The sequence below is a fragment of the Saimiri boliviensis genome, chromosome 13 (assembly GCF_048565385.1).
Source record: "Saimiri boliviensis isolate mSaiBol1 chromosome 13, mSaiBol1.pri, whole genome shotgun sequence".
Classification (NCBI taxonomy): Eukaryota; Metazoa; Chordata; class Mammalia; order Primates; family Cebidae; genus Saimiri; species Saimiri boliviensis.
Genome location: NC_133461.1, coordinates 42,520,558 through 42,538,115, shown reverse-complemented (window position 1 = coordinate 42,538,115; position 17,558 = coordinate 42,520,558). Strand labels below are relative to the sequence as shown.

The window sequence follows — 17,558 nt, the reverse complement described above, 5'->3', positions numbered from 1 at the left end:
TTTTTTTTTGTCTAAAATCAAAATAAGTTCAAACCTTTTTTGGAAACCACTATTTCCTCTGGAAAGGCAGTGAGTACATTTTAGGGTTCCAGAGGTGGCCAATTCATCTTAAAGTAGAATCTTCGTGGTATCTTCAGTCCCTGGAACTTAATCATTTTTTCTCCTGGTTGTTCACTTTTTCTCCATACTTATTCTTTATGAAAATCAAATGGACCGATACTCATTTATTTAAATCTTCCTTCATTTCTTAATAATTTCTCTGCTTAATTTCACATATTCCCACTCCCTTTGCATACCTGAGCCCATTTTGATGAATTAGGCTCCTCTTTTGCAGAAAATACACCATATAGTCAGGAAGAAATATATTGATTTGTTCTATATTTTGTCTCTTCTCCTTAAAGATTTCTAGTGGGTACTGGGAAAAGGCCTCATTGTTTTCATCCTGTTTATCTTCTGTGTTTACGTATTTGCCAGCCTTTAGAACCTGACACGGTAACCGTAACCTCAATCTACTTGGTTAATATAGTCAACTGCCTTGAAGTTGCTAGGATCCATGGAGTGGGTGCACAGTCAGATGGAGAGGATTGTGAGGAATAGCTTTAATTTAAGGAGTTAGAACCTGAGGACCAAGAAAGATGCTAAAGATACAAAGTACTGTTAGGACTGTGACAGAGAGGGATGTCTGAGCAGAAGTATGACACAGCAAGTCTAGCAGTCAGCATGACCACGGTGCAGGTCATGTCTGAAAACCAAATAACACAGCATGAAACACAGAAAGCCCCTGGGGCCTATGAAAGTTTATGAAAAGTGTGAGAATAAGTACTTATTCAGTAGTTATAAATAGTTATGAAACTGCTTTTAAAAATAAAAACTGATTGTAAATTTTAAATTGCTAATGGCATAGCATTATTGAATTTCAGAACACCTACCATGGCAGGAGGCCTTTTTTCAATAGACAGAGATTACTTTCAGGAAATTGGAACATATGATGCTGGAATGGATATTTGGGGAGGAGAAAACCTAGAAATTTCCTTCAGGGTAAGTTCCCTTCAAAAAAATTAATCTTTTATTTAACCTCAAGTATAGATGTGCTTTGATGATTCATGCTATCTTTACATAAAAAAAAAAAATTGAATAATACAAGTTTAATGTAACTTCAGAACCTTCGGTCCATAAAATGGACTAAAGTATTAATGGTTCATTATAAACTATTGAAGCAAATAATACAGTTATCTTTAAAGTCCAGCTATAAAACTTACACAAGATTTTCTAGTTGTTTTAAATTTTTATTATTTTCAAGGAAGTAATTTAAGCTCAAAAAAGTAATACGTGGTTTGAATATGCTACTTTGGTACTTTGCTCTTAAAAACATAAATTTCACATTTTGTAATATGCTTTTTGTTTGTAGTGTGAAATTGTTTTTTTAAATATAAAACCTAGTTACTTTACCAGCTTTATATTTTTCAGTAAAAAGAAAAACGCAAAAATTCTAAAATGACTGTAATTTAATTTAACCCAGTCTGCATATAAAGTCTGCATTTCATGTCACTAGAATCAACATATTGTTTAAATGGCATTGCATATTTTTGAAAATAACCAACTTTGGACACATAGCTTATTAAAGTGGAAATCACATTGACGTGTACTGTAATCTAAACCAGCGAGCTAACTTAGTTCCCAGTGAATCACTTTGCCCTCTTGTCAGAGAGAGGGTTGGACTCCAGATCATCTTGGAGATCCTATTCAGCCCTAACACTTATGTTCCTGGGAAAACTTGAAGGTAGGAACACTGAATATTTAACAAAATCAGAACTTTCCAAACTTATTTTAATTGTAAAGAGTTACAAGATTTTTAACTAGTAGGGGTGGGGGAATGTATTTTGAAAGGAACGGAAGGATTTCATTAAATTAACGATGTAAGCCCCATACCTGATCGTCTTTCTTTTGCCCTTTTTTTTGTTTTTATTCTAACAAAGACAACAAAACATGCTTTTATTATCTCACTGAAGAACTTAACGATGGATCTAGTTTAGATTCCTAGGTTCTGTTTCACACACAGGCTGTGACACAGGTTTGGAGAGGGGTGAACAGATGAGAACCTGGCTGGATACTCCATGGTCAGGTTTGGTTTGGTTGTTGTTTTTAATCATGACCACATTAATAAATACTTTATACACTATGCACACACACAACATAAAATTTAAACATTTTGTGAAACAGTATGTCCTTGTTAACAAGTACAGGTTACAATTCATCAGTTTGAATTTATGATTCTCTTAGGAATCATGGAGTTAGAAAAATACTGCTTGCTCTAGATCTCATGTAGTTTCTGTATTTAGCCTTTAACTTATGTTTTCTTTATTTTAATCTTCAACTTTTGGTTTAATCAGAGCCCAGAATTAGAGACATTTCTCTTGAGGAAGCACTGGCTTTGTAACCGAACTGTACAGCAGGAGCCCACCACATGCCCCTCATTCTGTGAAATTCCAGCTGTGGAACCCAGTAGATGTCAGCACTTTTTTTTAAACTATCAATGTCATATATGGCCTTCTTTGCTGTTATTTTCAGCTTTGGTAGTATGGCGGTACTTTGGAAGCTTTTAACCGGTAACCCCAGTAGGTTCCAATTAAGTTTAAACAAAAGCCAGATTCCTATTTAACTGAAAAGAAGAATGCCATTGGAAAACTAAGGTGAACATTTCCTGATTACTCAGCTACATCTTACTTAGTCATCTCTGCTGTTTTCAGATTTGGCAGTGCGGAGGAACTTTGGAAATTGTTACATGCTCACACGTTGGACATGTGTTTCGGAAAGCTACACCTTACACGTTTCCAGGAGGTACAGGGCAGATTATCAATAAAAATAACAGACGACTTGCAGAAGTGTGGATGGATGAATTCAAGAATTTCTTCTATATAATTTCTCCAGGTTAGCATTGTTTTGGATTAGAAATATAGGCCTGTACCTTTCTTGACCCTGATCTTGGAGGAGAAGTAAGAAGGGTAAAAGTGGAGCTTTGAGCAGAGGTGAACACCTACCTCATAAGGTCATTGTAAGGAATAAATGAACTCATACACAGTATAGAAAGTGCTTGGCAGAATGCCTAGAATAATATATAATTAGCAGTAATAAATTATCCAGGTCAGTATTGCTAGCCCAGGTTTTACAGATGTTCTATTTTTTTTTAACCTAACTGCAACATTTAATATTTATTCCTGTGAAGTTTCATCTTATTAAATTTTCAGCCATTTTTCTAGCTTGTATGACTTTCTTGATTGTTGGAGTTTTCGTTCAACATAACGAAACTGCTGTTTTTGCAGTGGGTCGTGAGTGTTCTCTTTAAGCAGGCCCTCATAGGAAGCATTCGCCAAGTATCACAAGGCCACTGAGAGCCCAAAACATGCCACAAGGGCCTTCTCTCCAGGAACTTTTTTCTGCTATTCAAACTTTTGTAGGAACAGTTGTTCCATCAGCTATAAGTCTGCCTGACATTGTTACTGGTCCTTCTTATTTTTTAGTTACTGCAAGACTGTCACGTGGCAGGGTTCATAATTCAGTGAGTTGTGTGAGAGAAGCCTGACTGCAAACAGTTGCTCTGTTTAATATTTGAGCAAAATAGATCTTGATTTTTTTGTTTGTGCCTTAACATATATTGACATTTACTGATCTCATATCACTTATATTTCATTCTCACATAAATGTAATCTGGCCTATTAGATTCAATATATAGATGTGTGTTACCTAAAACAACAACAATAATTCAGAGTCAATTATTTCTTTCAACAGGTGTTACAAAGGTAGATTATGGAGATATATCATCAAGAGTTGGTCTAAGACACAAACTACAATGCAAACCTTTTTCTTGGTATCTAGAAAATATTTACCCTGATTCTCAAATTCCACGTCACTATTTCTCATTGGGAGAGGTAAGAAATATATATATATATTCTGTGTTGTTATTATGTTCTTACTTTTTTTATTAAAAGAAAACAACATAAGTTAAACTTCTAACAAGGAAAGTACTTTAATATTAAAATTATATAGTAACTTTAAGTATGGGGAAGTTTTTGCTGGTTGACGGAATCTACCTCATAACTTGAAGTCTTATTAATTTTTTTCATGTTATATTTTATTAAAGTAAGAATGTTCTACCCCTAAGCTTTCACAGCTGAACTCTTATTACAATATAGTAGTATCTTTGGTAGGCTTATTATTTTAACAGATTAACCCATTTAGTTGAGATTATATACTCCTAAAGCTAATGTCTTGATGTTAATGAGCCTGAATCAAAGCTCGAGGAACTACAAAGTCAAGATAAACTATAAAGGAATGATAAGGAAATGTGAAAGGCCATTTATATTAAATTGTATTTCAGCACATGTTTATTTTACTTTCGGAGTTGTAAGTCTCTCTTGTTTGGACAGTGAAGTTTGAAATAATGTTGGTAAACATGTTTGTTTCTGATGATGCCTTCAGTTATTTTTCTTAGAATTCAGCAGCAAATTTTATTGAAACCTTAAAAAATTTGCTTATTAATGCTTATAATTGGTGTTAACACAAATTAGTTGTGCTTTGGAGTTTAGGTCTTTTATCCCTAGGGTGCCCATGCTGTAGGACCATGGTGGTCATAGGAACTATTTTTTATGCTCTGTTTCACCCTATTCGTGTAATGTAAGCTGCCAGCCATTCTTCCTCCCAGCCAAACTTCTGCTTCATGTGTAGGAATCCAAGTAGGTCCTTGCCTTTAGTCCAAAGGTCTGATTTTTTTTTTTTTAATTCAGAATATTCAGTCTCTAAGTCAGAATTCTCCCAGCAGCCTGAGATCTTTCCTCTCTTGGAAGAAGACACAGTGGTCTTCACCTCTAGCCTTAGTACATCCATGTTTCTTCCCTCCCTTTAGTTTCCAGGAAACAAAAGCTATTTGTTAATTCAGTTTTTTCTCTTCTTTTGACTTCTTAGTTGTCATTTCTTGTGTTTATGTTTTCATGGTTGCCCTAGACATTTTAATATGTATCCTTGAATTATTACAACCTACCTTAATTTATACTTTACCAATTTGCGACTATCGATTATTCCCTAGTTTTTGAAGAAGTGTTGAACTGCTTTGTCCTATGTAGAAACAGTGCTTTTCCTTCTCTTCATTATCATATAATATGTCAAGCTTTGGGACCATAAAGATTCCTAAGTATCCTTTCTTAATAATCTTCCAACTCTCCAAGAACTTTTTTTAAATGTAGGGACTGATATTCAGCACAGCTCAGTAGTGGATTATAAAACAGTTTAGCTGCTTATGACCACTAGTTTTTTGTAGTCTAGAAACGAATACATTAAAATATACTGCTTGTAATAAAGGAATTTTATTTTTACTGAATCATGATGTAAAATATATTAAAATGAGTTGTGATCAAAAAAAGTTTGAAAGATACTGTCTTTTTAAAGAGTATACGACAGTTCTCTTCTGAATAGCCTCATATTCATATCTGTAGAATTTACTATCAGACTTTTTTTTAATCTCTTTAGTAGCACCTTCTTTTATTGTCTGCCTTTCTAGTAATAGATACACAGCCTTTTCTATATCCCATGGTTTCCTCCCCAGAGAACATGACTTCCTCCTTGTAATAATGCCTTTGGCTCAAACTCTTTTGCTTAGAATTTGACACAATTTTTTCCTGAGACAATCTTAGCAGTTAAGACAGCCTTTTTTGTACGTAAGTTCTTGTAATAAAGATTTATCCATCCTTCTTTTCACTCTGTAATCACTTTACTTAAAGAAAAGCTCTAGAAGGGAAAGGGAAAAGTTATTTTAGGAGCACAGTCACAGGATCCTCTATGCCAGAGATTAGCACACTACAGCCTGCAGGCCAAATCCAGCCTGCTGCCTGTTTTTGTAAATAAACTTTGAATGGAACATGGCCACACCCATGTGTTTACTTACTACCCGTGGCTACTTTTGCATTACAACAGCAGAGTTGAGTAGTTGCTACGGAGATGGATGTCGGACTGGACCTTAGCCCGCAATATTTACTCTCTAGCCCTTTAAGAAAATGTTTACTGACCCTAAGGATATGCAGCCAGGAGCAATCACTGACAGCCTTCCTTATCCTCACAGCCCTGTTCTTCCAGCTTGTGTTTGATCATCTGGGGACTTGATTGCGATATTTTCTCCAGATAGACCTAACATTTAACTTCTCTTCCTTCCTCCTTCCTATCCTATAAGTCTAAACAATATTCTTTTCCCCCCATTCCTTCTCCCTAAAGATTGATTTCCACTAAGCTGACGCACCTGGAGATAAGCTGTGTACTGTGGAATCTTTTTCCCTATTCTGTTTGTAGTGATACGTTTCCTAAACAGACTGCACCATCTGCAATTGTGAATCTGTAAAATCTGTATATATATATTTTAAAAAGACTTTTTTGCAAGTCTTTGTGAACTTGTAATTATAAGATGGGCTTTAGAAAAAAATATGAAGCCAAGTAGGGGGAAAAAATCCAACCTTTTTGTGATAGAAATCAATAGAAGAACAACCTTTCCTTTTATAAGTTATAGCAGCAAAATGACAGTAAGTGTGGACAGGACTACAACCAGGCCTATCCAGGATTAAATCTCAGGAAAAGTGGCTCCCACTCTGAAGAAGGCTGTCACTTAAGTTCTTTGATTCATTCAACACATCACTATAGTACCTAGTATATGACAAGTACTGTTTTAAATACTAGGAATACAGCAATAAGTAAAGCAAACATCCTGCTCTTGTTGATCTTACAGTCCATGAGTAAGCCAGATTATGAAAAGCACACAATATGTCAGGTGGTGATAAGGGCAGAAGGGATAAAGAATGACTGACTAGTGAGCATGGGTAGTAGTGCTGTTTTATGTAAGGAAGTTGAAAGAGTAAGGGAGTTGAGAGTCCCCTCAAGGTGATTTTGTGCAGAAATCTGAAGGAAGTGAATGAGCAGATCATATGAATTTTTAGGGAAAGAGTATTCTGGGCACAGGGAAGAACAAGTATAAAGGTTTCTAAGATGATGATGTACTTGGTGTGTTCCAGAAACAGTAGGGAGACCAGTTGTCTGGAATAGAGTGAACAAGGTGGAGAGTAGTAAAAGTTAAGGTCAAATACATAGTGAGGATCAAATCATATAAAGCTTATAGGTTATAGTGAGAACTTGGCATTTTGCATTTTATTCTGAATCAAATGGAAGCCATAGAGAGATACCAGCAAACTTCCATTAGAAAAGGATCAGATTGTCTGCTTTGTAGAGAAAAACTATGGAAACAGGAGTAGAGCTGTGTGTTGTTGAAAGGAAGAGAGTAAAGGATTATATCAGGTTTCTATCAAGCTTGAGACACTGACTCTAGAGTTGCCATTAGAGAGATGGAAAAGCCTACAGGAAGAGCAGATGCTGGTGGGATTCAACAGTGTAGTTTGGAACATATTAAATTTGAGATCCAGTGAAGATGTGAATAGGTCTTTACATTTAAGAATATTCCATTTGGGGAAGAGGTTGTGATAAGAGATGTAAGCTTAAAGGTTGACAGCATATTGATATTTAAAGCCACAAAGCTGTATGAGGTCACCTGAGGAGGAGAAAATGTAACTATGAGAGGGAAGACTAGGACAACGCTAGACGGAACACCACAGTTTAGAAACCACAGAGAAGAGAAGGAATCAGCAAAAAAGATTGAGAAGGAGTAGGTAGTGAAATAGGAGAACCTAGAGAGTGGTGTCTCCAAGACTAAGGGAAAGACGTGTTTCAGGAAAGACGTGATCAGCTATGTAGAATACTGCAAAGAAGCTGCGGAAGATGAGTACTTAGAATTAGTTATTGCATTTGGCTAGGGTCATATTGTCAGTAGCCAGTCTCACAGTATCGAGAGTTCCCATGGACACTGTTAAAAACCCTAATGTTTTCAAGAGAGAATGGAAGAAGAAGCATAGATGAATGTGTACAAATCTTGCAAGGAATTTTGTTGTAAAAGAGAGAAGAGAAATGGGTAGTAGCTGGAGGAGAATATGGGATTAAAGGGGTTTTTATTTATTAAATAAAACTGCTGATACGAGGAACCCAAAAGAGAAAATTTAAGGATGCAAAACAAAGAGCCAACTTAACACCCATTAGGATGGCCACTATCAAAAACAGACAATGACACATGTTGGCAAGGATATTGAAAAACTGGAACCCTTGTGCATTGTTAGAGGGAATATAAAATGGTAAAACTGCTATTTAAAAACAGTATGGAGGTTTCTCAAAAAATGCTCAAAAAACAGAACTACAATATAATCCAGCAATTCCACATCAGGGGATATATCAAGAGGAAATGAACACAGGGTTTGAAGAGTTATTTGTTCATATATGTTTATAACAGCACTATTCACAATAGCCAAGAAGTGGAAGCAGCCCACATGTCCGTTCATTCTGGCCCAGCTATCAATGCCTAGCTAGGCATTGTCCAAAATTGGGTCAGTTCAGAGGAAAAAACAACTCCTTATTCTTGGTTCTAAAGACAAGCTACAGAGTGACTGCTATAAATCTTGATACAACATACAATGGAATATTATTCAGCCTTAAAAAGGAAGGAAATTCTGATATATGCTACAACATGTGTAAACCTTGAGGACATTACATTAAGCATAATAAAACTGTCACCAAAAGAGAAATACTGTATGATTCCCCTTATATGAGGCAGCTAGAATAGTCAAACTCATAGAAACAGAAAGTAGAATGGTGGTTACCAGGGCTGAGAGAAGGGGCTAAATTAGAGGAATTACTTCATGGGTATAGATTCACATTTGCAAGATGAAAAAGTTCTAGAGATTTGTTTCACAACAATGTGAATAAACTTAACACTACTAAACTGTACACTTGAAAAGAGTTTAAATGGTAAATTTTATGTGTTTCTGTAGCAGAATAAAAAGAAAGGAGGGATCTGTTGTTATAGGAGTCATGTATTTGGGTGAATAGGAGGTGAAATCTGTGTACAAGTAGAGGGTATCAGTTGGTGGGGGGGAAGAAGAGAGGTCATCTCTTGTCACAGCACGGAATGTAGAGGGAATGGGAACAAGTGCAGCACAGCTGTAGGTTTGGTGGTGCAAGCCAGCAGTCTGTGGTGGAAGTGTGAGGAGCTTCTCTTCCAGTGGCTTGTTTCCCCAGTTAAACACAAGTTCATGGGCTGAGAGTGAAGAAGGTGTTGGTGAGGGGGAATTGGGGAAAGAGAAAAGAATGTAAAATAGAAATGTAAGATGAGGGAATGCAAGTAGATCACCGAAGGAAACCAGAGGGTGGTGAGTTGGTGAAACCATCTGGCCTGGTGTTTTCTCCAGTGCCAGGGCAGGCACAGACTTCCGCATTTGTCCTTAATGGTTACTAAGGCTACTTCAGGACTGACTTGAGCTCCCTACCTCTGAACTTTGTTGTGATTTAGGGAATTTGTTTTCACACAAGTGAGGGCTACATTGAGTTTCTTGAGCCTTTCATTCTCACCGATGCCTCATTAATAGGAATGTTTCCTTTGCTGTAGCCTCGTACTAGTCAAAGAAGGCCCAGGGTGAGTGGTGCACCAGGGAAAAATGTATAGCAGTCACTCTGCAGCTTGTCTTTAGAAGCAAAAAATGAGGGGCTGTTTTTTTCCTTTGAGCTGACCCAATTTTGGACAACGCTTAGGCATTGTTAGCTGGGCTAGAGTTTCGGCGTGTGACAAAGAAACACTTGTCTGCCCCATGGTAGATGACTGCCAAGGCAAGCTTGCGTCTTACCTGTCTCTTGCCAGCTGGCTTCTGGGCAAGTCACAGCGTTTACCCTCTGTGGCCTGCTTGTTATCGCCTTATTAACCTAGCAGCTGGTCTTAAGCCTTGCACGCCCTTAATACCAGGCCAAATCCTACAGGTTAAAGGTCTCATTTCTAGGTTGGAGGGCATTCTTAAGTACCCACCATCATGCAGCCAGGGATCTTATGCTTCTGATCACAGCTTCACCTTTCTTTGCTAGCAGCAGGAATTTAGCCTTTCATAGATCTCTTGTCATGCTTCAGGGGTCCAGGGAAACCTGAAATTATAGGATTTTTGAACAGAAAGGGAAATCAGAAAGTATAAATATGACTAGGGTTATAGATACAATTTAGAGCATCTGACTTCAGCTAACTCTGACTTTCATAGTTCCTGTAGGACCAGAATAAATGTGTTTTGTTGTGGTGTCTGATAGTTGTCAACCCAGGAGCTGAGTATTCTAAACAACAACAAAAAGTAAACAATCTAGACCTTTACTGGTTTAATCAGTTTTAGGGGTTGACCAATTGCTTTTCCAGGCAATCTAATAATCCTAACACTTACTGAGCACGTACTTTATGTCAAGTACAGATCTGAATGCTTTATGAATATTAACATTAGCACTATAGGATTGTACTGTTATTCCCACTTCACAGATAAGTAAATTGAGACACAATTAAATGGTTTAAAAAACATGGCTAACCTCACAACCATCTTGTTTGAGAGTCTGTGCCGTTAATCCCTAATGTCCGTATTCTTTCTCAGATCTAACCAATATTTCCCTTGGAGCTGAGAGTGGATAACTGAATCCATGTTCACTAATACTGGATTGTAAAAATGCTTTAACAAAGCTCTTACACTGTCCACCCTAATGGAGATACTGATTCTGGAGGAGACTAATAGAAACTAAGAAACTTAAGCTGTAACCTCTTGCCAGTTTCCCAAGAATGAGTGCATTCACAATTCCTAATGTCAAAAATAGTATTTTTAAAGTGACAGTCAGGTACAGCTAAGTTGTTGCTTCCAAAAGGGAGTGAAGAGTTGCTGGGTCTGTGGATAAAGGAAAGAAAACCAACAGTTGCTGTGTGTCTACTACATGTCTATCCTTGCTGGAGCCTCTGTATATATTATCTCATTGGGAGCACTTAACAAACCTGAGAGAGAGAGATTTATCCCTGCTTTACCGATGGCAAAGTCAGGGTTCTTATAGCCGTGTTTTCAGTTCTGTGTTGTAAATAATACTGATTTCTGATATCCTCAAGATGCTTAATTAGAAAGGTGAGGTACTGGGGAAAAGGAGGTGGATTTTGAAGCCAAAATGTTTGGGCACTGCTAATTTACATCTTACATGCCATCTGTACCACCATTCCCCACTTCTACCAAGAGTCATGGTATTTTTTTTTTTTATTGTACTTTAGGTTCTGAAGTACATGTGCAGATTATGCAGGAGTGTTGCCCAGGTACATACATGGCAAGGTGGTTTGCTGTCATCAAGCCCCTGAGTCATGGTATATTAAAAGGCTTTTAGAAGTCCTTCAAAAAAGAAACCTATTTAAATTAGTTTAGCTAGTATTTCCCAAACATACCTGATCATAAAACACCTTTAGTGGGGCACCTTGCAAAATGCTGTTGTTCAGATCATGGTTTTTGAAATCACAATCTTAGAGTAAATAACTTGCCTAAGGTCTCATGGCTAGTCAGAAATGAAGCCCTGTCTGTATGTCCCCACAACCTAAACTCTCACTCCTACAGACACTTTGAAAGTATGGATATTTCACACACTGTGAGTCGGACATTGCTATGATTCAAGTAGAAAAGTTTCTGCTTCTAACAGGTCTTCACCCTTTATACTTTCAGTCTGTATATCATTTCTAGATTTTTTTTGGCTTGACTCAGTGGCATTCCTGGCCACATAAGGAAAGATGTGTTAATCAGCCATAAACAATTCCTATGAAGAGGACCATTCACCCACTGATCTTTCCCCTTGAAATCACTTAGCTCTCCTAGGATTTACACTGTTTCAGAAAGTACAGACTAAACTTGGACACTTTCCACATGGCTTTCATAGGGTGGCCAAGGGTGTGAGAACTTGGGTTTATTAGCATGTTGTGCAATATTTCCCATCATTGACAAGTAGCTCCTCAAAAAAGGTGGAATTTTTTTTCCTGTGTGTCAGCATCTAGACCTGCACCTCCAATGTGTTGGTTATATTGAATGTCATTAAAACTAGGCCACACATGGTGGATCACTTGAGATCAGGAGTTCGAGACCAGCCTGGCCAACATGCTGAAACCTTGTCTCTACTAAAAATTACAAAAAATTAGCTGGATGTGGTACTATCTACCTGTAGTCCTAGCTACTTGGGAGGCTGAGGCACGAGAATTGCTTGAACCATGGGGGTGGAAGTTCCAGTGAGCCAAGATTGTGCCACTGCATTCCAGCCTGGGCAACAGAGCAAAAGACTGTTTCAAAAAATAAAATAAATGAAAATAAATTTAATTAAATAGAATTTAAAGGTCAGTTCTTCAGTTACAATAGCCACATTTAAAGTGCTCAATGCTACACATGACTAGTGGCTACTATATTAGCACAAATACAGACATTTCCAACATCTCAGAAAGTTCTACTGAATGGTGCTGGAGACATTAACAGCCAACACAGGAGGTTATCCAGCTGTTTGTATCATGTACTGCTACCCTGTCATTTCACCCATTTCTCCTTCTCAGGTCTTAAGTTGAGGTGGCCATATTGGCCTTCTCAAATCTAGGGTTTTCAAATGTTGTAACTAATGTATACCCCCTCTAATTCTCTCTACTCTGAAATAATTTAGAATTAACGTAATTCACAGGGATGTACCATATCAAATTCCCAAGCCACCCTGTCAGTAGATACCCTCCTCCTGAACAGGAGAACATCATGACCATATTGATACTCAGTAGTATGTACTTCAACCAAGAAAAGCTCCCTTCTTTTCCCATATGAAATCCGCCTTTTATTTAAGGGTTCCTGATAATTTAGAATCTCAGTTGCCATTAGATATCCTGATGACTACTGAATATGTTATCAAGCAAGGCTTATTTCTTGCTTTTCTCTTTCCAAGATAGTCATCAAGAAGTAACTTGAAAGGAGTGATCTAAAAGGAATAGGTAGTGTAATAAGACCACTGAGCAGTTAGCTGTACGCTGTGTGTACACCAAGAGATGGGATAAAATCCTCTGAAGAGTGGGAGAATACAGAAAGATCTGGACCATTCAGTCCTTAGATTGAACTTAAAAATGCCTTTTATCAGAAGGTTCTCACTCATTTTTAGAAGTCCAACAAATAAGACATTTGCCTAGAACATCCTTACAAGCTAGTCCTCAATTCTTCAATGTATTTTCTCTTCCTTCTATATTTTCCAAATTCTACTGTTGTAAATTTTTTTTCAAATGTCAGATTTTGAATATCCAACCCAAATACCTATTTTCATCCCAATATAAACATTGAAACAAGTATGTGTTTCACCATTTCTGCCCTCCACATCTCACTAGAAAGCTGTTAATTGGTTATATAGCCTTACAGCTATCTGAAACTGTAATTTTGAACATTCGATTCAGCATCCGTAGAAAATGTTTGTTCCTCATTTTCATCTTCTCCAAAGGCTCTTCAAATTTAACTCCCAGCAAACAAATCTGTTAGATGGTCCTCTCCTTCCTACGATCATAAAGGATGAAACTTACCCCAGAGTCATCCTAGTTTTCCATGCCCTTGAGATAACATCTTACGTACCCCATAGATGACGTAGTCCATGTTTATCACTACACAGCAAAGAAGAATATTCTCTGAGAACTATTCTCTAGCTAGGTGGTATATAGAAGAACCCACCTGGAGAGCAGATGTCCCTTCAACTACAAAGAAGCCACATATTTGTTAAGCCAAACAGAATCCTCTGCCCTCTAATGTAAAATTCACTTAGGGACTCAGACATCATAGCTGCACTCTTCAGAAGTGTAATCTCCAGTTTTCCCCCATACATCAAAGGAGTGCCTCCAGGCCCTACTAGGAGCCTGAATCTGGGTCTCTGACCACACCTTCCCTGGGCCTCACCACATGCTTTTGATACAGTTCTGTTCTGTTGCTCCTTACTCTAACAGCTGATGGGAAACAGTGGTTTCCAGTCCTTGGAGAAACTCCACTTTCAACATCTAGTGATCAGTAGTAACCACAAGGGATAAAGGCCCAGATCTTACATGTTGGGAATTAGTTGTAGGAATTTTGTAAGGATGGTATAAGCTGTTATGTACAAATCTCTTACAACAGTGCCTAGCGCAGAAGCACAATGAATTTACTATAATTTATTAGCAGGATCACATATAGAAACAAATTAGCCAAGTTTATTTATTATAAGATACTTAGAAGGGGATAGGGAACCCTGTTAAATTTCAGGAGAATTGCATTTTTTTTTTCAAGGTAGCTTTGTGTGTATTTTTTAAAAATCAGAATAGTATGCAGCATGTACCATCTGCTAACCTTAATGTTTTTATAGGAAGGCTTCTTTTTAAATTAAAAATATTTGCAATACCACTCATATCCAGAAGACATCAAGAAATGTACTCAGAATGAGTATTTTGACTGGTGGATAGCTAAGTGGTGGGAAGTGCAATACTTGGTTCTGTCAGCAAGGCATCATTTTTGTTTTGTTTTTTTGTATTATACTTTTAAGTTGTGGGATACATGTCCAGAACGTGCAGGTTTGTTACATAGGTATACATGTGTCATGGTGGTTTGCCATACCCATCAACCCATCATCTGCATTAGCTATTTCTCCTAATGTTATCCCTCCCCTAGTCCCCCACTCCCTGACAGGCTCCGGTGTGTGATGTTCCCCTCCCTGTGTCCATGTGTTTTCACTGTTCAACTCCACTTATGAGTTAGAACATGTGGTGTTTGGTTTTCTGTTCTTGTGTTAGTTTGCTGAGAATGATGGCTTCCAGCTTCATCCATGTCCCTGCAAAGGAAATGAATTCATCCTTTTTTATAATTGCATAGTATTCCATGGTATATATGTGCCACATTTTCTTTATCCAGTCTATAACTGTTGGGCTTTTGGGTTGGTTCCAAGTCTTTGCTATTGTGAACGGTGCTGCAATAAACATACATGTGCATGTGTCTTTATAGTGGAATAATTTAAAATCCTTTGGGTATATACCCAGTAATGAGATTGCTGGGTCAAATAGTGTTTCTGGTTCTAGGAACCAGGAATTGCCATACTGTCTCCACAATGGTTGAACTAATTTTCACTTCCTCCAACAGTGTAAAAGCATTCCTATTTATCCATGTCCTTCCCAGCATCTCTTGTTTCCTGGCTTTTTAATAATTGCCATTCTAACTGGTGTGAGATGGTATCTCATTGTGGTTTTAATTAGCATTTCTCTAATGACCAGTGATGATGAGCTTTTTCTCATGTTTGTTGACTACATAAATGTCTTCTTTTCAGAAGTGTCTGTTCATATTCTTTGCCCATTTTTTGATGGGGTTCTTTTTTTTTTTGTAAATTTGTTTAATTTTGCTGTAGATTCTGGATATTAGCTCTTTGTCAGATGGGTAGATTGCAAAAATTTTCTCACACTCTGAAGGTTGCCTGTTCACTGTGGTGATCGTTTCTTTTGCTGTGTAGAAGCTCTTTAGTTTAATTAGATCCCATTTGTCTATTTTGGCTTTTGTTGCCATTGTTTTTGGTGTTTTAGTCATGAAGTCCTTATCCATGCCTATGTCCTGAATGGTATTGCCTAGGTTTTCTTCTAGGGTTTTTATGGTTTTAGGTCTTACATTTAAGTCTTTAATCCATCTTAAGTTAATTTTTGTATAAGGTGTAAGGAAGGGATCTAGTTTCAGTTTTCTGCATATGGCTAGCCAGTTTTCTCAACACCATTTATTAAATAGGGAATCTTTTCCTTATTGCTTGTTTTTGTCAGGTTTGTCAAAGATCAGATGGTTGTAGATGTGTGGTGTTATTTCTGGGGCCTCTGTTCTGTTCCATTTGTCTATATATCTGTTTTGGTACCAGTACTATGCTGTTTTGATTACTGTAATCTTGTAGTATAGTTTGAAGTCAGATAGCATGATGCTTCCAGCTTTGTCCTTTTTGCTTAGAATTGTCTTGGTATGCAGGCTCTCTTTTGGTTTCCTATGAAGTTTAAGGTGGTTTTTTTTCCAATTCTGTGAAGAAAGTCAATAGTAGCTTGATGGGAATAGCATTGAATCTATAAATTACTTTGGGCAGTATGCCATTTTCACAATATTGATTCTTCCTGTCCATGAGCATGGAATGTTTTTCCATTTGTTTGTGTCCTCTCTTATATCCTTGAGCAATGGTTTGTAGTTCTCCTTGAAGAGGTCCTTCACATCTCTTGTAAATTGTATTCCTAGATATTTTATTCTCTTTGTAGCAGTTGTGAATGGCAGTTCACTCATCATTTGGCTCTCCATCTGTTATTGGTATATAGGAATGCTTGTGATTTTTGCACATTTATTTTGTAACCTGAGGCTTTGCTGAAGTTGCGTATTAGCTTAAGGAGATTTTGGGCTGAGACAATGGGGTTTTCTAAATATACAATCATGTCATCCGCAAATAGAGACAAGTTGACTTCCTCTTTTCCTATTTGAATGCCTTTTATTTCCTTCTCTTGCCTGATTGCCCTGGCCAGAACTTCCAATATTATATTGAATAGGAGTGGTGAGAGAGGGCATCCTTGTCTTTTGCCACTTTCAAAGAGAATGCTTCCAGTTTTTGCCCATTCAGTATGATATTGCTATGGGTTTGTCATAAATAGCTTTTATTATTTTGAGATACATTCCATCAATAGCTAGTTTATTGAGCTTCTTAGCATGAAGGGCTGTTGATTTTGTTGAAGGCCTTTACTGCACCTATTAAGATAATGTGGTTTTTGTCTTTGGTTCTGTTTATGTAGTGGATTACATTTATAGACTTGCGTATGTCGAACCAGCCTTGCATCCCAGGGATGAAGCTGACTTGATTGTGGTGGATAAGTTTTTTGATATGCTGCTGGATTTAGTCTGCCAGTATTTCATTGAGCATTTTTACATCGATGTTCATCAGAGAGATTGGCCTGAAATTTTCTTTTTTTTGTTGTGTCTCTGCCAGGTTTTGGTATCAGGATGATGCTGGCCTCCTAAAATGAGTTAGGGAGGATTCCCTCCTTTTCTATTGTTGGAATCATTTCAGAAGGAATGGTACCAGCTTCTGTTTGTACCTCTGGTAGAATTCAGCTGTGAATCCATCTGGTCCTGCACGTTTTTTGATTGGTAGGCTATTAATTACTGCCTCAATTTCAAAACCTGTTTTTGGTCTGTTCAGGGATTTGATTTCTTCCTGGTTTAGTCTTGGGAGGGTGTATGTATTCAGGAATTTATCCATCTCTTCAAGATTTTCTAATTGCATAGAGGTTTTATAGTATTCTCTGATGGTAGTTTGTATTTCTGTGGAATCAGTGGTGATATCTCCTTTATCATTTTTTTTATTGTGTCTGTTTGATTCTTCTCTCTTTTCTTGTTTATTAGTCTGGCTAGCAGTCTACTTTGTTGAGCTTTTCAAAAAACGAGCTCCTGGATTTATTGATTTTTTTAAGGGTTTTTTTGTGTCTCTATCTCCTTTATTTCTGCTCTGATCTTAGTTATTTCTTGTCTTCTACTAGCTTTTGAATTTGTTTGCTCTTGCTTCTCTGGTTCTTTTAATTGTGATGTTAGGGTTTGATTTTAGATCTTTCCTGCTTTCTTTTGTAGGCATTTATTGCTATA

The 17,558-nt window shown here is 37.3% G+C and overlaps 1 protein-coding gene across 4 annotated transcripts in view; it reads left to right on the top strand.

Annotated features, from left to right (window-relative positions):
* Positions 1-17,558, top strand: part of GALNT1 (polypeptide N-acetylgalactosaminyltransferase 1) — a 131,443-nt gene that overhangs the window by 98,773 nt on the left and 15,112 nt on the right. For all 4 annotated transcript variants that reach the window (XM_074383579.1, XM_003924730.4, XM_074383577.1 and 1 more), the window contains exons 7-9: positions 921-1,038; positions 2,748-2,928; positions 3,787-3,926. In XM_074383579.1, coding sequence (XP_074239680.1) covers positions 921-1,038; positions 2,748-2,928; positions 3,787-3,926 — 439 coding nt within the window. The remainder of the gene's footprint in view (positions 1-920; positions 1,039-2,747; positions 2,929-3,786; positions 3,927-17,558) is intronic.